We start from the raw sequence: 20905 nt of genomic DNA, 5'->3' as shown, positions 1-20905 counted from the left end.
CCCGGAGGAACAGGCTGTGACCCCAGGCCCCTCAGTCAGCAGCAGCGGTGTGGGATCCTGGCTGACCTGCATCCTCAGCCCCCAACACGGCACCTGGCATGCACCTTCCAGCTGGGATCCCCAACCTTCCTGGTTAGTCAGTGTAGCTATCCAGGGCCTCGGCCCTAGGGCCCGTCTCCCTGGGTTCAAATCCTGGCTCCACCAGTTCCCAGCTATACGGCTTTCCTCTCTGTGCTCCAGTCCTCTCATCAGCAAAAGGGGATATAACCGGACCTCTATTTGAGGGTCAGCCTGAGGATTAATTTACCTTAAATTGAGCCCTTACAGCAGAGCCTGGCATCTACTTAAGTTATCACCCAGCTCCAGCTAGGCCCTGGAACGGAGCACCGAATGAGACACACACAGTCAGTCCTCACTGGAATTTGCAGTGGTGGAAAGGAAGATGCAAAAAACCCCTAACACTTAGTTACACTTGAGGTAAATGCCTCCAAGACTCTCTTGATTGTATCAGGGGCTCCTAAGGAAGTTTGTCTCTCGCCAGGTGCAGAGAAGAGTGGGAAAATGTATCTGGTTCCTCAGATATTACCAATAAGGAACAGACTTTTCTAGAAGGAAGTGGGGAAGCTCCCAGAAAAATAGGGAGGGAGGGCAGAGGGGCTGGGCTCAGAGGGGCCAGGAAACAGGGAGCAGCTTGGCAGGAACAGCCAGGGCCTGCGGGCACCTCCAGAGGAGCCAGCAGTGACCATTTTTATCCTGGCTGAAGATGTGGATTCCAGGGCCAGGGAGCCCTGTGAGAAAGGCAGGCACCGGGTTGACATCGGGGACAGAAACCAATGGGCACCAGGTGGGCCCAACAACCCCGTCCCGCCTGGAAGTCACATTCTGTTAGGCCAGCAGTGTGTGCGGGCCAGCTCACCACCTGGGTCAGGAGGCCCTGGGTTTGAACCCTGCACCTCCCATATAGTAGGCGGATGCTCTATCAGGTGAGCCAAGTCCACTTCCCAGAAAAATGTTTTTAAATGAATAAAACCCACAGGATTAGGAAGAAAACCAAAGATATTAAAAAGAACAAATAGGTGATATACAAATATGTGTGCTTTTTTGTTCACTCATGAAACAACAGGATCTAGCAGCAGTCTTGTAACTATGGTTATTTTGAAGTAGAGTAGTGTCAACAATATTTTGAAATATCTGCAACAATTATTATTGGGGACAAAGTCACAGAGACTGCTAATACTAGGGTGGCGGGTTGCCTAAGCTCATGACGGAAGGAAATGCTAGATCTCAAGCAGGAGGAGACCTGAGGAAATAGAAACGGAAATTGTTTTTGCGTTCAGGGACTCCCTGATTTCAACTGGGAACCTCTCCTCCAGGCGTTTTATAAGAATATCAACGGTGCAAGGTTAAGCGCAAAAACAAACAGGTTACAAAATGGTACATTTTGAAATATCTAATACTTGAAAAAGAAGAAACACGTGTGGAAGGATCAACGCTCAGCGTGACTCCACGAGCCTTGGTCTGGGGCTTCTCTCGGCGCTCGGGATGGCAGGAGGCGGTGGGGAGCATCGTGTCCTGGCGCCGGCACGGGCTGGAAGGTGCATGTTTTGCCTGTTTTTTGTCCCGTCCCGAATCAAATGTCCCTGTCTCCCTGTCCTCATTCGTGCAGCCTCCAGGTTCCAACTCCCACGCTCGCGTTATTCACAGAGGCCTTGTGCGAGAACTCTACAGTTTACTTTCTGCAGAGCGCTAACGAGGCGCTTGGGGCAACAGGTGTGGGCAAGTCTGGCGGCGACGCGAGCCTGACGGCGGAGGAGGGGCGAGCGCAGGGCGCCGGGGGCGCGCCTTGGCCCTCTAGGAGGCTGGGGTTAGGGCCCGAGGGCAGGTTGGGGTTCAAGACAAGGTGGTGGCGTGTTCATCCCTGAGAATCGTCCGAGCTGGGGGGAAGGCTGCTCGGGGCTGGCGCTTTCCTTCTGCGAACCTCAGATGAACGGATTAAACTCGCAGTGTCCGCGTAGGATGCCGGTGTCTCTCCCCTCCCTCCACCCGCGGGCGAGTACATTTTAGAGATGTGTCCCGGGGCGCAGGGGACACGTAGGTGGCGCCATTTCACAGAGCTGGGCCTGCTCCAGGGCAGTCGCTAGTTTCGCACACCCCGGTATCCCCAGATTACAATTAGGAGGTGCGGGGGTGGAAATATGGAAGAGAGGGTTTGTTCCAGTCCCGGAGTTTTACTCTTATTTAAGGAGGGATAAATTAAAAATTCTACTCAGCCCTCTAACGACCGCGGCAGGACTCGAACCTGCAATCTTCTGATCCGAAGTCAGACGCCTTATCCATTAGGCCACGCGGCCACACAGCAACCAGTTACTTGGAAAATCTGAAAGGCTTGTTACGCCCAAGGGCTTGCTTGGGACCGATCCACTTGCTTTTGAGAAGGGGAGGTCAGACCTTCGTTCCCACGTTCCGCAGGGAAAGCCCACCCGGAAGTCCCCTCTCTTCCCCCGCGGGCGGATCGGTCCATTTGCGGCGCTCCCATTGGTCGCGCCGGGAGTCTCCCGCCTGCCTCTCGGGTGGCCGCGGGACCCAGCGGGGAGCAGACGGGAAGTTGCGGCTGCCAGCGAGGCGGACTGGTCGTCCGGAGGCCACGCGCCACCCCGAGGCTGCGTAGGCCGCGCGGAGGGGACGCCGCATCGCCAGCCTGGGGTCGGGGCTCCGGCAGACCGGGAAGCACCGGGCGGACCGAGGTTTCCGGCGGGGGCGGCGCGGGGGCGGCCGGGTCGCTGAGCGGCGGCGCGGCCCCTCCCTCTCCAGTCAGGGAGCGAGGCCCTGAGCAGGGCGGCGGCTGGTCCCAGGGCGCACCGCGGCGCGGTCGCCGGGTGCAGGCGGCCGCAGCGTGGGGGCCGCCCCCGCGCCCCGCAGGACGACCTCGGCCCGCTGGGCCACGGCGCGGGCGTGGGTCGGGGCCCCACGGGACGGCGGGCCCATCCCTTGGGTTCGAATCCGGCCGCTGGCATCTCTCATAGCCAGGCCCCGCAGGCCCTGGCGGTCGCGGCTATGGCAGCCACCATTTGCTCAGTGCCTGCCGAGAGCCGGGCCGTGCGACCTTCGCTCTGTGTTATCCAAACAGCGGTCCTGGATGACAGGGTAGACTCCGTAACCCCATTTTTCAGACTGGGAAACTAGGGCCTAAGGAGCTTGTCCAAGGTCACACAGCTCCTAAGAGCCAGAACCGGGATTCAAACCCATGACCTCCTACAGCAGAATCTGCTCTTAACCGCTGTGATCCGCTTTCCAAAGTTCACTAATAAGCTACTGTGAACCGCGATTTCCTCAGGAGAGGTATTGCTATTTCCCAAGCTTGCTTGAGGCTTAACTGAGAAAATGTACCTAAAGCCACTGACCCAGTGTCTGGCATGCAGTTAAGTGCTCAAGGAATGAGGACTGTTAATGTTCTGACACAGACTGCCACTGTAATAAATAATACTTTGTCATCTGTCTCCTTTAGGATTTGTGGGCTGAAGGCAGGCATGGTCAGACCTGTTTCACCGGCAGGAAAGCAGAGACAGGACGTGTCTCTCTCCAAGTTACACCACCAGTAAAAGTAGCCAAGCTGGAGCCCAAAGCCAGGTGCCCTGACTCCCAGCGGGGGGCAGCCTGCACCAATCATGAGCCGCCTGCTCTGGAGGAAGGTGGCCGGCGCCACCGTAGGGCCAGGGCCGGTTCCAGCTCCCGGTCGCTGGGCCTCCAGCTCCGCCCCCGTCCCCGTCCCCAGCGACGGGCAGCCGCCACCGTCGCCGCCGCCAGTGCCATCCTCGGAGGGCGGGCAGCAGCGGCACAACCCGCTGCACATCCAGATGCTCTCCAGAGGGCTGCACGAGCAGATCTTCGGGCCCGGCGGGGAGATGCCCGGCGAGGCCGCGGTGCGCCGCAGCGTCGAGCACCTGCAGAAGCACGGGCTCTGGGGGCAGCCCGCCGTGCCCTTGCCCGACGTGGAGCTGCGCCTGCCGCCCCTTTACGGGGGCAACCTGGACCAGCACTTCCGTATCCTGGCCCAGAAGCAGAGCCTGCCCTACCTGGAGATGGCCAACTTGCTGTTGCAGGCCCAGCTGCCCCCCCAGCCCCAGACCTGGGCCTGGGCGGAGGGCTGGACGCGGTACGGCCCCGCGGGGGAGGCCGTACCCGTGGCCATCCCCGAGGAGCGGGCCCTGGTGTTCGACGTGGAGGTCTGCTTGGCAGAGGGAACTTGCCCCACGTTGGCGGTGGCCATATCCCCCTTGGCCTGGTAAGTGGGGACCAGGTGGGGGGGGACTTGAGCGTGTGTCGGGGGGCCCAGCTTAATAGTTTGGTTCAGTGTGCTGTTTTGCGCTGTGTGCCAGGCGTGCTTCTAGGTCCTGTGGGTGCAGTGGTGAAAGCAGGCTTGTCCCCTCTTTCAGGGGGCTCACTTCTAGTGGGAGAAAACAGGCAGTAAGCAGACACCCAAGAAAATGTCAGGTAGTGTGGGAGAATCACAGTAGGGTGTTGTACTTGATGCCAGCCAGGGCCACTGGAGATCACCGTGATCTGGTGCCTTTACGCCCTCCCCTAATAGCTTCATGTGAGAAGTTAGTCTGAAAACACATTTGCACAATGTTTCTATTAGAGGGTGCTGTCGGCTACTTTGGGCAGGAGAAATGTCCTATCTTGCCGGACTACCACAAGCAGTACGACGCATTTGGCATCCCCACCCTCCCTTAAATGCCAGACCACGTCCCCCGCAACATTTCCAAATGACACCTGGAGGAGGGGGCACCCACCTTTTCTACCCCAGTTGAGAAATACTGCGTCCTTCTCCCAGCCTCCCAGACGGGCATTCTGGTCCCATTTAAATAGGTTTATCCAGGCTCTCACTTTTCTTTTTATAATACTAAGTGCAACTCAAGTTTCTTTTTCAAACAATTGATGGCAGGACCGTCCACCTGCTGCATGAAAGATGTGAGAAGGCCCAGTGTCAACAGATTTCCTAAACCATTTCTCCCCTTTTTTATTCTTCATTTCAGGATTAAAATACTATTTACAACCTTAATGCTTTCAGGCATGGCCAGCAAAAAAAAGTTGGCAGTTTCTTTATTCCTATTGGAAGCTACATCTTTATAAAGAAAGCTGCAAAATGTTAAATATGCAGTTGAAAATGGTGAAAACATGGCTAAATAGATAAGGTAGGCATTGATGGCTGAAAAGAGCAAAAACTAGATGATTCCTCATTCATTTAGTTCCAGCAATGATGAGAATCAGTGTTGATTGGATGACTTGATGGTCAGAGTAAAGGGGCATTCCAGCCATCACTGGAGAAAGGTTAGGAGGCCAGTGACGAGAAAGATGGCCGGTCATTTTGGACCACCTGAAGTTCCCTTTCCTCTGTCTTCTCCTTCCTTTCCTACCTCGTTACTTCTCTCTCCTCTCCCTGACTGTCCGATCTGCTCATTCTCATTCCATTCTTGCCAGTGAGCGGTGCTGGGGGCTCTGCTTAGTTTTGCCTGGTGGCAGAGGTCTTTGCTGAGGCCTGGGCTCATGCAGGGACCTGCCTGCGAGTCGGACTGGTGGGTGTGGTGGGCGCCGGCTGGTCCCCTCGCAGCAGTCCACCTTTCCTTGGGCACATCACTGCCACCTGGCTGACACTGGGTACCTGCCCGTCCACAGATTCCAGTGGGAGGGGAAGGCTCGGAGAGCAGGGCTGTTGGTTAAGTGCTTGTGGTCGTCAGGCTAGAGGGGCGTTACACGGGCCATCGGCCTTCACCCGAGAGTCACAGTAGAGCTAACGAGGTGTTAACAACATTCCTTCCCACTCTTCTTAAATTTACAGAGGTGTTTGCATTTTGGCTTATTTTTCATCCCAGATAAGTTTCTAAGAGGATGGCTTTGTGCACAGCTGCAGGCTTGTGTCTTGACACCAGTACAGTTTTTTTCATTGCAGCTGACGACCTGGTCACCACCACAGCCTCCAGTACATGGCCTTCTCAGCCTTCCCCTCTTCGTTGTTTTTAAGGGCCTCTTGACATGCTGAATTGAAAGTTGGGGGTGGGTTTCAGCTTGAGTCCCTGGGGCAATTCCGACCATTTGGAGTGTGTAGCTTTTGCCAGGTTTAAACCCAGGGGCTTCTTTGCTCTTTTCTTTTTCTTTTTTCTTGCAAGAAACTGTTTTCCTGTTTGAAACTGTGTTGAGGAATTAGAGAAAACCCACCTCCCCTCCATGTGGGTTTGCTGGGTCCTCCTTCGCAGCCGTGGTGTCTGTACATGTGGCCTCGGCACTCACTCTGACGCTCAGCAGGTCTGAGTGGGCCTTGACCCTTTGGAACATTCTGTGGTTTGCAGCAGGCATTTCCTCAGCGGCCGCACTTAACCTTGTGCAGACTTCCGGCCTTTTCGTGAATCAGTGTCAGGCCCCCCACAGGCAGCGCTCAGCCCCTGGCCCTCCCACCCCCATCCTTAGCACAGGTGCGTACATTCTTCCCCTTCTGGCGCTTTCCCTGCTTGCCCCGAGGGTGGTGGCTAAGAGGAGCACAGCACCTTCTACGAGGTGCGGGATTCGCTCTTTGTCCTTCAGGATCTGGCCAGCCGTCAGATGATTCATCCTGTACGTGTGCGCAGCATTTGTCATCCTCTTGCCACTTTCCGTTTTTTTTCCTGAGTCTCTGCTGTGGGTGTTATCATAATCCTCCTTTACTAGCTGTTTTGTGCTTATAGACATGTGGGGTTGATAATGTTCATAAAACGCCTCGAAGCCAAGCACAGATTCGGTGAACACTGGGCCTAGCAAACACCTCGACGGCCCAGGCCGAGATGCCCGCATGTGACCCCAGTACTGTGGCACTTAGCTCCGTTTCCATCTGTGGAAGTTTAAAAGTAAAGCAGCGTTTGTAAACCACCCTCCCCCACCCACCCCCCGCCCGACGCCCCACCCGGCCTCTAGCTCCGTGAGGGTTAGGAGCGCCCTCCGTCTCCCGCGTGTCCCGGGTGCTCGTGCATGACCCGGCATGTGGCGGTAGGCGTGCGGCGGGGGGCGGGGGCAGGCGCCTGCTGCCTCCGTGGGAACCGGCCTGCCTCTCCGCCCCGCAGGTATTCCTGGTGCAGCCGGCGGCTGGTGGAAGAGCGTTACTCCTGGACCAGCCAGCTGTCGCCGGCTGACCTCATCCCCCTGGAAGTGCCTGCCGGTGCCGGCGGCGCCACCCAGGGGGACAGGCAGGCGCAGTTAGTGGTGGGGCACAATGTTTGCTTTGACCGAGCCCACATCAGGGAGCAGTACCTCATCCAGGTAAGGTCCCGGCAGCCCCCTGCAGGTTTTAGCTTGGGCAGGGCTTGGAGCCCTGCTCTTGGATCGGGGGAGGCGTCGTTGCTCCTGGCCGGCATCTCTGCGCCCTTTGCAGACGCTGCAGGGCCTCCTGTTGACCAGCCCTGCCAGGCGTTCTGCCCGCAGCCCTGCCTGGTACAGGAAACCTGAGTTTTCAGGATAATCCCTGTCCTTGTGTCTTGGTGTTTTCTAGCTCGGCGTGGGTGTTTGGAGGTTCTCGGTCACGTAGCTCGGGCTCACATCATATGAAAGCCACTGACTCTGTGCCATCCTTGAGCCTCATTTCCTTATTTGTAAAAAGATGGTGATGAACAGAAGTGGCCTTGTGGGCTTGTTAGGATTAGAACAATGCATACATATATAATACTCAGAACTGCCTAGTGTGTGGTAATGGCAGCTCTGTGTTTGATGGAAAGTGCTTTTTCATTGTTTTCACAACAGCGCCATGAGCCAGGCAGGGCAGGTGAGATCATCCTTAGTCGGTGACTGCAGATGCTGAGGCTCAGGCAGCCTGATGACTTGCCCAGGGCCTCAGAACTCATACACGGTGGGCTGAGGCTGGAGGCTGGACCCAGAAGCTCTGAAGGCCTTGTTTTGGCCGCTTTGCACTGGAGTTGCCCTCGGAGCTGTTGCCGGCCCCTGGGAAGGACTGGGTGTTGGAACTGAGCCAGGCCTGCACCCTTGGGGCGGGTGAGGGTTTGGGAGGGCAGTCCCCTCACAGGCTGTGCGACAGGCGTGAGCAGGCATGAAGACCTGTGTTTAGTGTTGGGAGGCAGTGTGCTGGGAGTGGAGGCCGGGGCAGCCCAGCCCTTCAACTGCAGCCTCCCCCCACCCCAGGGCTCCCGCATGCGCTTCCTGGACACCATGAGCATGCACATGGCCATCTCGGGGCTGAGCAGCTTCCAGCGCAGCCTGTGGATAGCAGCCAGGCAGGGCAAGCACAAGGCCCAGTACCCCGCGCAGCCAGGCTGGAAGTCCCAGAGCAAAGCCAGTGGCCCGGCGGTGAGAGCGTGCTGCGGGTGGGCAGGGTGGGCGCTTGGGGCCCCGTCCCCAGCTTGCCTGTTTGGCCTGAGGCCAAGCTGGTCCACTGTAGCCCTTGCTCTGGCCCCCTCAGATCTCATCCTGGGACTGGCTAGACATCAGCAGTGTCAACAACCTGGCAGACGTGCACAGCCTCTATGTGGGGGGCCCTCCCCTAGAGAAGGAGCCTCGAGAACTGTTTGTCAAAGGCAGCATGAAGGACATCCGTGAGAACTTCCAGGTACGGTGCCGGAGAGTGGGGATTTGGAGAGTGAGCTATGGCAGGACCCTGGCTGAACCTGCTGGGCCTGACCCCGCACCTGGTGGTGGCAGTGGGGTGGCCTCCACCCAGCGCCTTCCTGTCACCTTGTGCCAGGACCTGATGCAGTACTGTGCCCGAGACGTGTGGGCCACCCACGAGGTTTTCCAGCAGCAGCTCCCACTCTTCTTGGAGAGGTGAGGAGCCATGTGGGAGTCCCTGGGGTTCGGTGGGTTCCTGGCTCCTGGGCCCGCTGTAATGGGGTGGCTCTGGTTTGTTCTCAGGCTGGGGACCTTAGCCTCTGTGGGCTGAAAGAATGGCGCCAGTGTCTGTCCAGTGGTGTCCACTGGGTGCTGGACTCTGGGCTTCTGCTGAGATCCCGGAGGGGAGGACCAAGGGGTTGTGCTGGAGTCTTATGTGTCTGGTGCCAGTTTATGAAGCATCTCCTCTCTACCCAGACCCTGAGCACATCCATTTTGATTATGTTTATTAGTCAATCTTAGGAAGTGGTGAGAGTTGTAAGCATCAACCAGATCTGATTCAAATCCTGACACTGTCGTACCCTATTCGTTTGACTTTGGGCAAGTTGCTTGGCTTCTCTGAGTCTCAGTATTCTTGTCTGTGAAACATCCAGGTGTACGTTACCACCCCAGTTGTGAGGTTCATACGTGAGCTTTGGTACCGATGGGGTTGTCAGCCCAGTGCCTGACACGTGGTGATTCCCTCAGCAAATGGCAGCCATTTTCATTTCTGTGACCACATAAAACCTGAGGGTAGGGATACTATTACTTCCATTTTATAGATGAAGGGACTGAGACTCGGAGAGATGCAGTAACTTGCCTAGGGCCCCGTGGCTGGGAAGTGGTGAGCTGGGCTCCGAGCCCCTGGCTGGAGCAGTGCCATGTGGCTGTTTGGGTTGAGACTTGCCATACTGGCTCAGGGATTGGGCAAAAGCCACCTGTGGTCATTCATGACTGCCCCTGGCATTTGCCCCCAAGGTGTCCCCACCCCGTGACTCTGGCAGGCATGCTGGAGATGGGTGTTTCCTACCTGCCCGTCAACCAGAACTGGGAGCGTTACCTGGCGGAGGCGCAGAGCACCTACGAGGAGCTCCAGCGGGAGATGAAGAAGTCGCTGATGGACCTGGCAAACGATGCCTGCCAGCTCCTCTCAGGAGAGAGGTAACCAGGCCAGGCCTTGAGTAGGCAGGACCGGGGCAGGGGACAGGGGCAGGTGGCAGGCCTGGCCTTTGGCTCAGCCTTAGCCCTGCCTGGGGACTGGCACTGCAGGTACAAAGAAGACCCCTGGCTCTGGGACCTGGAGTGGGAGCTGCAAGAGTTTAAGCAGAAGAAGGTAAAGAAGGTGAAGAAGGAGCCGGCTCCAGCCAACAAATTGCCCGTCGAGGGGGCTGGGGCCCCTGGGGAGCCCAAGGATCAGGAAGGTGGGGAGCATGGGAGGGAGGTGGGGCAGGGGTGATTCCTGGGAAGGTCCTAGGACCCAGGGGAGCTTGGAAGGGGCTGCTCCAGCCTTCTGGAAGTGAGCAGGCTGGGGCAGGTCTTCCCGAGAGTCCCTTCCTCTGTTCCTGATTGTCCCCCCCTGCTCCGGGCAGACCCTGGCCCTCCCAGTGAGGAAGAGGAGTGTCAGCGAGACGTCACAGCCCGTGCCTGCCTGCAGCAGCTGAAGGGGACCACAGAGCTCCTGCCCAAGCGGTCCCAGCACCTTCCCGGACACCCTGGGTGAGCCCTGCTCCACCCCCCAACATATCAGAATCCACCCTTCGCAGCTGCGCCCAGGTCCTGGCTACTCTACCACAAGAGGCAGCGTGCACGTGTGCACTGACTAGCCTGCCGCTCTCCACTCATTCCACCCCCAGTAACACTCAACTGTCCCCTGACCCAGTGGCTTGCTTACTCAGTACAAGTGCACTGAGGACCTCCTGTCCCTTGGCGGCCACTGGGGATTCAGTTGGGAACACCGTCCCTTTCAAGTAGCTCCTTTTCCCTAGGAGGAGCCAGGTGTCAGCTGGTATGTTTCCATGGTGAGACAGTCTGACTGTGCCTGGGGAAATCAGGGACAGCTTCCTTGAGGTTCTGACCCTTCATTTGCACCTAAGCATGGGCAGATGAGAAAAAAAGGGCAGCCAGAGTGAAGAGCTTGCGTGAGCCTGTGTGTGAGGGTGCCCCGGGCCTCGTGGGTCTCACCCTAGCCTGGGCCTGGGTGAACAGCATGTGAGCCAGACAGCTCTGAAGTGCCTGGTGTGGCTGTAGAGCAGCGGGGAGGTCGGGGGGGTGGAGGGCAGATCTCTTCTGGCCAGAGTCATCCTGGATGAAATGGAGCTGGGGAAGGAGCCTGGCCCTGGGCTGGGGTGTGCTGGTGGGTCCTGGCTTTTGACTAGTTCTGTGGGGCTGATGCAGGGTCCGATCTCTTGAGGTCATTTGTCTTATTCCATGGGGATTCCACAGGGGTCCTGGCCAGAGCATTCCAAGAGAAGGGGAGGGTGATCTAGGCTGGGTCACTGGAAAGCCACGGAGTATATGGTGGGAGAGAGAACCTTCCTTGCAGTCACGTGCCCCACCCCCTCACTGTGACACTGCTTTTTTCCTGGTGGGGCCTAGGTGGTACCGGAAGCTCTGCCCCCGGTTTGATGACCCGGCGTGGACCCCAGGTCCCAGCCTCCTCAGCCTGCAGATGCGGGTCACGCCCAAACTTATGGCACTGACCTGGGATGGCTTCCCTCTGCACTACTCAGAGCAGCATGGCTGGGGCTACCTGGTACCTGGGCGGCAGGACAACCTGGCTAAGGTGCCGACAGGCACCGCTCTAGCCTCTGCTGGGGCGGCCTGTCCCTACAGGTAAGGCTCGGGAGGGAGGTGCCAGAGCCCAGAGACCCCTTCCGCTCACTGGAGAAGACCAAGCCCAGCAAGAGCTTGGGTCCAAGAGACAGGGTTCTAGTTCCTTTTTCTTTGGCTTCTCTTTCCCTCTGGGCCCTGATTGTGCCCAGCAGCACAGCTGTGTTCATGGGGACATGCAGCGGGAAGGCTGTTGGAAGTGACAGGTGATGGGCTTGCTTGCTTTCTTTTTGAGTATAATTTATTGAACCCTAATAATACGCCAGGCACTGTGCTTACCTTGATTGTACCTCAAGCAGCCCTGTGAGATGGGATGGCTAGCCCCATTTTAGAGTTGTCAAGAAAACAGGCTAGGGGAGCTAACTGACCTGAGATCACAGACTTTGAGCTTGTGACAAGCAGGTGTTGGTGAGAAACCATGGCACTTGAATTGAAAGAGTCCTGGCTCCACCGGGTGCCTGAGATACTTGTGACGTCTTTGGATGAAAGGGGCTGGGCTTGGTCTTGCTCCTTTGAACCAAGGTAGATGAGCGGGCAGGGGCCAGCCTGGGTGGGGGCACCAGGACCTGACGGCCCAGCTGCTTTCTCCCAGACCTTCTGACCAGGCAGCCCCTGTGGTGTGGAGGAACTTGCATCTGAGTCGGAACAGGCCTGTCCAGTACACTGTGCTACTTTGGGTCTGCCACTCCTGTCTTAAAAAAAAGGGGGGGAAATGTTGCCCACTTCTGCTGATATTGAGGATTAAACAGAGGGAGTTAGAGAAGTCCCCCCTTCAAGCCTGGCCCGAAGCGGGCACCCAGTAATTGGAGGCTGCTGCTGCTGTTCTCTGCCCAGAGCCATCGAGTCCCTGTACAGGAAGCACTGTCTCGAACAGGGGAAGCAGCAGCCAGAGTCCCAGGAGGCAGGCCTGGCCGAGGCATTCGTGCTCTCCGACAACAGCACCATTTGGCAGACGGTGAGGGCAGGGGTCTGGGTTTGACCTCTGGGGAGGGGGTCTCTGTTTCGTCCTAGGGAAAGGACAGCATTTTGGGTGGGGCCAGAGCCTGGACGAGCTAAGAAGTTGCTCACTCCGGGCTGGCCTTCGCTGGCTGAGGTTCCTGGGAGGCACTGATGGCACCGGGCTGACCCAGGCTCGGGTTTCACTCCCGTGGTCGCTGTGCTTACCCAGGTGGAACAGCTGGGCTGCTTAGAACTGGAGGCTGAGGCCAAGATGGAGAGCTCTCAAGCCGCGGTGCCGAGTCCAGCCCCAGCTCCGGTGAGAAGGACGCCTGCTCAGGGCTTCTCTGGGTGGGTGCTGGGTAGCAGAGGCTGGCTCTTCCCCATGTAGCTATTCCCACCAGAAAGTTCCTTAGGTGTTGGGGGGTTTGGAGGTCTGGCCTGCCCTGAGTGGACCCACACCGGTTGGTGGTCCGAGAGGAAGCCTGATACCCTGTGGCCATCCTGTCCTCGCCTGGCTCACCTGGTCACAGTTTCAGGCCCTTTTCCCACTCCCCTACCCCATGGCCCTCGCTGAATGCAGGTGCTGAAGCAGGGCCTGATCTGGGTGTGTGGCCCCCACAGACTGCCCCTGGTGGCCCCAAAGTCAGCCAGCCCACCTATCACCATGGCAACGGGCCTTACAACGATGTGGATGTCCCCGGCTGCTGGTTTTTCAAGCTCCCTCACAAGGTGTGTCCTGGTTCACGTCTTGTCCTGTAGTGTCCTCACTGTGCTCAGGCTTCACACCATGAGACTACCCCCTTTACAGTAGCCACGGAGCAGAGTATGATCTTGGTCATCAAATATCCTGATCTTTCTGAGCCTTTGTTTTTCTTTCTCTGTACATTGGGTGGCGAGGGCATGCCAGTAGAATGACTGTACACATCAAGTACCTGGCCCCACATGCAGTACACGAGAGGGTCTTCTGAGTGCGAGCTGTTCCTGGGAGCAGGGGCCAGGCTTGCTGGTGTCTGTGTCCTTGCCCTTCCTTTCCTGTGTGTGGGGTGTGCAGTCAGGGATGTGCTCCAGACTGCTCAAGTTTCTGAGCTGGGTGTTGGAGGAGCCAGGGGTCTGCCCTGCCCCCAGCCCCTGCTTCTGTCACCCTCCAGGATGGCAACAGCTACAATGTGGGCAGCCCGTTTGCCAAGGACTTCCTGCCCAAGATGGAGGATGGCACCCTGCAAGCTGGCCCAGGGGGTGCCAGTGGGCCCCGTGCCCTGGAAATCAACAAAATGATTTCTTTCTGGAGGAACGCCCATAAACGTATCAGGTGGGCAGCCACGGGAGGGCAGAGCCACGCCTGCCAGTGCCCTGTCCAGGTTTCTGCAGCTCTGATTCCCATCCCCGTCTCCCATCCAGGGACCCCTGACTTGAGCCGGGCTGTGACAGGGACAGCCTAGCCATGGTCTAGAGGCCTGGCTCCTTGTCCTGGTGCCACAGGACCTTGGGCAAGTCTCTTTTCCTCTCTGGCTTAGTGTCCCTATTGTGTAAAAGGTATTGTACTGTAGGATCTTGAGAGCCCTGCCCTGCTCTGCTCTAAGAGAATCCATCGGTGTTACTGTTGGAGCCATGGATGTGGCTGAGGACCCTAGAGGGCTGGCGTCCAGTATGTGCTGTTGGGGGCTGGGAATTGCAAATGGAGTAGTGTTTGAGGGCCAGTCCCAAGGTTGCCGGTGGCCACCAGCACTGTTTTGAGAAGGCAGAGTGCTGCAAGGGGTCGTAACCTCTGCCTTGTGCACGGGAAGAGGTGGTGGGTGGGTGCTGATGGTAGATGCCTTAGGTGGTAGGGGTAGAAGCTGCCTAGGAGGCCTGGCCAGTGCCTAGGTCTCTTACGCTCCCGGTTGATGTATCGTAGGGTGCCAGGCCTTGGCTGAGCCAGGGCCCACCCTGAGTCGGGAGTAGGAGGAGGGTTGAGGCTGGGCAAGGAGGGTGGTGGCATAGCAGTCCTGGAGCTGGGCAGGCGAGGGCCCTGGTGGGAGTCAGTGTGGATGCTGCTCTTCCCAGCTGTGCTGACCCTCAGTCTGTCCCCACAGCTCCCAGATGGTGGTGTGGCTGCCCAAGTCGGCTCTGCCCCGTGCTGTGACCAGGTATGGCCTGCAGAATGGTCATGGGGATAGAACCGAGTGGGGCAGTCCAAGGACCAGAGCCAGCTGCTGAGACGTATCCTCGTCCCCCTTCTCCCCCAGGCACCCAGATTATGACGAGGAAGGCCGTTATGGGGCCATCCTGCCCCAGGTGGTGACTGCTGGTACCATCACCCGCCGGGCCGTGGAGCCCACATGGCTCACTGCCAGCAATGCCCGGGTACGTGACCTCTGGCCCCTGCTCTTTCCCTCTCACGTGTTTTTAGAAACTGGGCTCTCAGAGGGCCTTTAGGAACTTAGCAAGGAGCATGAAAAGGAGCCAAAGATCTGGGTCGGGCAGGGCTTCATAACTCTTGTTCGTTATTTGAGTAAACATGTCCTGGGCACCTTCTAGACCGGCAGTGACGGGCGTAATAGCCACAGCTTTTGTGGTGATGAGACCACGGGGGGGGCCTGGTACAGGACCAGGCATAGAGCAGGGCTTCTTCACGGGCACCCTGTTGCTGTGTGGAATTGGGGAGCAGTGGTGTCTGGTGTTCCCTGAGGCTGTTGGTCACTGCTGGCTCGGGGAACGGGAGGGGAAGGAGTCTCACGTGGGCGTCTGGGCAGGGCCTGACCGCCCTCTTCCCGTAGCCTGACCGAGTAGGCAGTGAGCTGAAGGCCATGGTGCAGGCGCCCCCCGGCTACATCCTCGTGGGTGCAGATGTGGACTCCCAGGAGCTGTGGATTGCAGCCGTGCTTGGAGACGCCCACTTTGCTGGCATGCACGGTGAGCAGGGGCCTGGGTCAGGGCAAGGGTGGAGGCAGCCCGACCTCTGGGCCCAGGTGGGCGGGCAGGATGTTTGGAGCCTCCTTTCTCACTGCTGCCTTCCCCAGGCTGCACAGCCTTTGGGTGGATGACCCTGCAGGGCAGGAAGAGCAGGGGCACTGATCTGCACAGCAAGACAGCTGCCACCGTGGGCATCAGCCGCGAGCATGCCAAGGTCTTCAACTATGGCCGCATCTATGGGGCCGGGCAGCCCTTCGCTGAGCGCCTCCTAATGCAGTTCAACCACAGGCTCACGCAGCAGGAGGCAGCCAAGAAAGCCCAGCAGATGTACGCCGTCACCAAGGGGCTCCGCTGGTGAGGGCTCCTCCCTGTCCACCTTAACCCCGGGGCCTCGGGCCTGTTTTCCCCTGCTTTTTCTACCTCCTGCCTATTCCCTGAGCCTTAACCTGGCTCCTCTCCCTCCAGACCTCTCTGAACTAGCTCCAGGATGGTCTCTCCTTGCAGTTATGACGTTTGCTCACTTTATAGAGTCAGACTTGAATGGTTTTTCCTGTAGGGCTGAAGCTGTACTTTGGCATGTCATCACCAGGTGTAACTGGTCCACAGCTCTGGTCATGCAGTATGAACAGTAGTGCAGGGGTTGCAAACTCAAATGCATACAGGTAATGAGAGCAGGGAGTTGATGGGAGGGTGCTGTGGAAGACTGGAGGGTTTAAACTGAGTTCGATAGAGGAGAGAGCATTACCAGACCCCTAGTTTCCTAGCTTAGCTCTGGAATTTGTTTGCTCCGATAGGATGAGGTCCTTATAGTAATGTATGACAAGCTATGTGCTCAGGGCCTTAGCAGGCTCCTGGGAGGAGTGGGTGGGAGGGAAGAGGTAGTTTAATTTCCTTAGGTATAATGTATGGCGCCCACATTGAATTGGCTCGTTCTCATTGTGGAAATTCACTGCCTCACAAAGGACTGAGTTAAATAAGTCATAAAAGGTATAGCACTGACTACATGAATACAGAGAAGGGAAGCGGGGTATTGTGTGGAGTAGATAGGAGGTGCCTTGTAGTTGAATGAGGTGCACTTGGGAGTGGCCTGTGCCACGAGCAGGGAGTGCTGTGGGTGCGAGGACAGTGACGAGTGAGGGGGCCGCTTAGCTCTGAAGACCTCGTAGAGTTTAGACTGTTAGTACAGGTAATGGTTTAATGGTTTGTGCACCTTTGAGCAGGCAAATGGCATGGATCTGGAGCTCTGGGGACAAGCCTGGTGATGGCTGGGAGTCTACGGCACTGGGAACTGAGAGGAAAAGTAAAAGCAGGCTTGGCTGTACACTCTCCCATCTCTGTCCCTAATGTCCTGTCCTCTTGAAGGAGCAGCCCACTCTTCCTCCTGGATGGCCCTTTGCTGCCTCCTCAGTTAATATAGGCCTCCTGGTGGTCTGTGGGCAGTTCGTTGTCTGAGGCATTGGCACAGTAAGAACAGCGTTAGCGCCTGTGTGGATTCTCTCGTCCTTTATTAGGCTGCTGTGCAGTAGCCTAGGCTTTGGAGTCAGAAAGGCCGGCATCCAGGCGCCACCTCTTCTAGCTGTGTGACTCTGGCAAATCACTTAGTCTCTGCTTCCTCCTCTGAAATACAGCCTGTGGGCATAGGGTGGTTGGGAAATTGAGTGAGGTGGTATTGGAGTACTAGCGCAGGGCTTGGTACAGTGGTGCTCCCACAGGAGTGATGGTGCTAACACTGCCCCCAGGTATCGGCTATCGGATGAGGGCGAGTGGCTGGTGAGGGAGTTGGACCTCCCTGTGGACAGGACCGAGGATGGCTGGGTTTCCCTGCAGGACCTGCGCAAGATCCAGAAAGAAGCTTCAAGGAAGTGAGAACCTTCAGTGTGTTAAGGATGGAGGGAGGGTTCTGGGCTGGCCCCAGAGAGCGGGATGCTTTGTAGTTCTGAAAGGCAAAGCTTGCCCTTTCTGTCCCTGGTCCCCCAGGTCACGCTGGAAGAAGTGGGAGGTGGTTGCTGAGCGAGCGTGGATGGGGGGCACAGAGTCAGAAATGTTCAATAAGCTGGAGAGCATTGCCACGTCTGACACACCACGTACCCCCGTGCTGGGCTGCCGCATCAGCCGAGCCCTGGAGCCCTGCACTGTCCGGGGGGAGGTAAGCGTGCTCTCCTTGGAGCATGGGCGTCACTGGGAGGGCAGGGCTCCTCAGGCCTCGCTGATGTGTGCAGGTGGGGCCAGAGTGGAGCTTCTCCTGGGGCTCTGTACTGTCCCCTACCCTAGTTAACTGGTGTGCAGCAGAGCCCCTCTCACCCGGCCCCACCCGCCCTCCCCCAGTTCATGACCAGCCGAGTGAACTGGGTGGTGCAGAGCTCTGCCGTGGACTACTTACACCTCATGCTTGTGGCCATGAAGTGGCTGTTTGAGGAGTTTGCCATTGACGGGCGCTTCTGCATCAGCATCCATGACGAGGTCCGCTACCTGGTGCGACGGGAAGACCGCTACCGTGCTGCCCTGGCCCTCCAGATCGCCAACCTTTTGACCAGGTATACGGGATCTGTGGCCCCTCTGGCCTGGCCATATGCTTATGGTTTGGGGCTTTGGTTGAGAGCTCCTTGTGTCCAGCTGTGCAGCCCCTATCTCTTTGTTTTCATTTTCCCAGAAAGCAATCTTTTATGTCTGATTTTAAAATACAATAGCAATTTTTTAAAAAGTTCTAAAAAGGGGAGTGGCTGTGGCTCAACTGGTGAGCTCCTGCCTCCCACATGGGAGGTACTGGGTTTGGTTCCCAGTGCCTCCTGAATAAAAACAAAAATGAAAAAAACCAACTCAGGGAAGCTGATGTGGCTCAGTGGTTGAGCAGTGGCTTCCCATATTCGAGGTCCCAGGTTCAATCCCCAGCTCCAGAACCTTAAAAACAAATGTCCTAGAAAGAACAGCCTCTTGGGTACAAAACTGTTAGATATCATAGGCCAAGACCAGAACAGGGAGGTCAGGGAAGGTGTTCCAAAGAGTGTTCAAACTGCTCCCATTAGGAACATACTTTTAGGCTGTGAAAATGGACTCATTTTTCTCAATTCATAGGAAACTGAGATGCTTTTTTCTTCCATAGTGTTAAGTGCCAAAAGTTTGTTATTCTGACTGCTAATAGAAGAGAAAGCATTGTTAATGAGGAAACCCACAATATAATTTTTTTGTTTTATATATTTCATATATTGAAATTTTATAATTCCTAGTTCATATGGTTGAATTAAATGATACTATACTTCCATGTTGATCTGCCACTCAGAACCAGTTTGAGAACCATGATCTATTCTGAGCAACAGGTAAATAACAAATGATTCCCAGTACTCAACACCGTTTCCATTACCCTCTACTTATCTCCTAGGGGTTATGCTTAACAAAGCTAACAAAAAAGTCCTATTCCTCAAACTCTGGCCCAATAATTAAATTTTTTCATGCCAATAAAGTGTACCAAATTGGAATTTTTAAAAATATGTATGAGTCCATAATTGCATTTCCACATCCTGATGGGAGGTGTCTGGCTTCTAGTTGGAGGACAGAAGTGTGGGGCCCTCTGCTTTCTTGACTTGGCTAAGTGAACAGAGGGTTGGGTTCAGGCGAGTCCTCTGCTCTCAAGAATACTTTCTCATTTCTCCTGGAGTGATAACACTTTGTTCTCAGCAGGGGCACAACTGAGAGAAGACTGGGTCTCTTTCAGGTGCATGTTTGCCTACAAGTTGGGTCTGAATGACCTGCCCCAGTCAGTCGCTTTTTTCAGTGCCGTCGATATTGACCAGTGCCTCAGGAAGGAAGTGACCATGGATTGTAAAACTCCTTCCAATCCAACCGGGATGGAAAGGAGATACGGGATTCCCCAGGGTAAGCACAGCACTGTTGTTCCTTACTAAACATCAGATAGACCAGAAAGTGACCTTGGGCAACAGGAAGTCACCCTTGACTTGGGCTATTTCAGTTATAAGGTACCTACCCCCTGAGTCCAAAGGAACTTGCTGTTCAAATCACAAATGAATGTGTTTCTAGAAAACTTCAAAGGAAATGAAGGAAGAAACCAGAGCTTTTACATATACTTTCTGTACCTGTCCCCTCTTTAACCATACCCAATTGTTTAAAAAGAATTTATTGCATAAAGTCAAAGTACATTCTCAAGTGAAAAGAAATAAGGCTTATTTTATATTTATGATGCATCTAAGAACTTAGACAAAAAGGAAATGAACCCTCAATGTAACATTATGATTCCTGGCAATTATTCTCAACCCTCCCATCCTTTTTTGGCCTATATATTCATTAAGCTCTTTTTCTCACTTCAGAGTTAACGGTGTATAAGGAGGTGCATCCTAACGGATCTGCTTTATCTTTCAGGTGAAGCGCTGGATATTTACCAGATCATTGAACTCACCAAAGGCTCCTTGGAAAAACGAAGCCAGCCTGGACCATAGCTCTGTCTGGAGGCTCTGTATTTGCTCCCGTGGAGCTTCATCGGGGCGGTGCAGGCGCCCAAACTCAGGCTTTCAGCTGTGCTTTTTGCAAAAGGGCTTGCCTAAGGTCAGCCATTTCTCAGTAGCAGGGCAGGACCTGCCAAGAACGATTCTTTCTAACGGATGGTGCAGTTGAGTTCAATGGGTTCAGAACCAAGATGCCAACATCGGTGCAGGCTGTAGGACAAGGGGGCACTGTTGCTTGTTGAGCAAAAAGGAAGCAGAAGCCCCAAAGTTCATATTAACTCAGGCATTTCATTTCTTTTTTTCTTTTCTTCTTGGCTGGTTCTTTGTTCTGTCCCCCGTGCTCTGATGCAGTGCTCTGGAAGGGGAGAGAGAATGCTAACATGATAAACCTGCTCGAGGCAGTGGAAATAAAAACCAACCAACCCTTTATCTTCTCATCAAAGCCTGTGTTAGTCATGCTTTCCCTCTTTCCCACTCAGGGGAGGAAACTGTGCAGAAGAGGGGGTACCCCCTTGGTAGATTAGGGCAGTCCTAACTCCTTTCCTGGGGCAGTTGTGTTACCTAGAGAGTCATGGGACAGCATAACAGAGATGGACTCTGAGCTCAGCCTCCCGCATTAGGATGCTACAGAACCCTCCTGAACCCTAACGGCAAATAGGCTAGGTGGAGGGAAAAGATGAGGCCGGTGTGTTATGGCCTGGAGTGTGACCATCTGAGGAATGCAGGATGGGCTCACATTTTTTTGAGAAGCTGGAAATCCAGGGTTTATGTAAACTTCTAATTTTGAAATGGGCAAGGGCTTCTAATTTGCTACTTCTGTCTTAAGACAAATGTAAGATGACAAAAAATTTAGATGTGATAAGTAAGGAAACATTGGGCTCTGTTCTAAAGGTGCTGTGGAGATGGGGTGGTGGTGTTGTAATTGGTAAAACTAACGGGGAGAGGAATTACCAAGAGGAGAACGGAGGACAGATGCAGCTTGGCTTGAACTGAATGAAGCCCCACCTCAGTGGCCCTGCTCTGAGGGCATGGTGCAACGTAAACTGGTTTGAGTCAGTGCTGCGGCTACTTGTTTGCAAAGGTTCAAAAGGTCACAGGGAGAAAACCCACAAGGAGGTGTTTTGTTACCATTCCCTTCCAGGAAATGTGTACTGCAAGTGCATCAGGTT

At 55.6% G+C, this 20905-nt stretch overlaps 2 protein-coding genes and 1 non-coding gene across 6 annotated transcripts in view; 1 reads left to right on the top strand and 2 right to left on the bottom strand.

Moving 5' to 3' along the window:
• Positions 1 to 2278: 2278 nt before the first annotated feature.
• TRNAR-UCG (transfer RNA arginine (anticodon UCG)) lies at positions 2279 to 2351 on the bottom strand. Its single transcript has one exon. It is a non-coding gene; the product is annotated as a tRNA-Arg (tRNA).
• A 195-nt stretch (positions 2352 to 2546) lies between these two features.
• On the top strand, positions 2547 to 20178 carry POLG (DNA polymerase gamma, catalytic subunit). Of its 3 annotated transcripts, none has more exons than XM_071214362.1 (23): positions 2547 to 2744; positions 3506 to 4282; positions 7092 to 7287; positions 8161 to 8325; positions 8438 to 8584; positions 8720 to 8799; positions 9601 to 9783; positions 9892 to 10043; positions 10212 to 10338; positions 11218 to 11454; positions 12286 to 12406; positions 12620 to 12706; positions 13012 to 13119; positions 13539 to 13699; positions 14463 to 14516; positions 14616 to 14733; positions 15147 to 15282; positions 15390 to 15636; positions 17022 to 17144; positions 17260 to 17428; positions 17608 to 17816; positions 18992 to 19152; positions 19654 to 20178. In XM_071214362.1, exons 2-23 carry the CDS (start codon positions 3666 to 3668, stop codon positions 19728 to 19730), a joined length of 3675 nt encoding a protein of 1224 aa, XP_071070463.1. In that variant the 5' UTR covers positions 2547 to 2744; positions 3506 to 3665; the 3' UTR covers positions 19731 to 20178. The 3 variants fall into 3 exon arrangements, with proteins under 3 accessions (XP_071070463.1, XP_071070464.1, XP_071070465.1); XM_071214363.1 differs by having other exon boundaries at positions 2569 to 2703; XM_071214364.1 differs by lacking the exon at positions 8161 to 8325 and having other exon boundaries at positions 2589 to 2744.
• Positions 19396 to 20905, bottom strand: part of FANCI (FA complementation group I) — a 94450-nt gene continuing 92940 nt past the window's right edge. The window contains exon 38 of one of the 2 annotated variants that reach the window (XM_058294668.1): positions 19396 to 20091. In XM_058294668.1, the coding sequence (XP_058150651.1) occupies positions 20011 to 20091 (81 nt within the window). In that variant the 3' untranslated portion in view covers positions 19396 to 20010. The remainder of the gene's footprint in view (positions 20092 to 20905) is intronic. The other variant, XM_058294669.2, reaches the window with a different exon arrangement.

This window comes from Dasypus novemcinctus, chromosome 3, assembly GCF_030445035.2.
Source record: "Dasypus novemcinctus isolate mDasNov1 chromosome 3, mDasNov1.1.hap2, whole genome shotgun sequence".
NCBI classification, from domain to species: domain Eukaryota; kingdom Metazoa; phylum Chordata; class Mammalia; order Cingulata; family Dasypodidae; genus Dasypus; species Dasypus novemcinctus.
The sequence above is the reverse complement of the archived record's forward strand: the minus strand, read 5'-3'. Positions and strand labels throughout refer to the sequence as shown.

Excerpts from the sequence above, each read along its gene's own strand:
- POLG (XM_071214362.1), top strand. The coding sequence starts at position 3,666 with ATGAGCCGCCTGCTCTGGAGGAAGGTGGCCGGCGCCACCGTAGGGCCA. Across the intron at positions 8,800-9,600 it reads CTCCCACTCTTCTTGGAGAG|GTGTCCCCACCCCGTGACTC; the intron begins GTGAGGAGCCAT and ends TTTGCCCCCAAG. Across the intron at positions 12,707-13,011 it reads CGAGTCCAGCCCCAGCTCCG|ACTGCCCCTGGTGGCCCCAA; the intron begins GTGAGAAGGACG and ends TGGCCCCCACAG.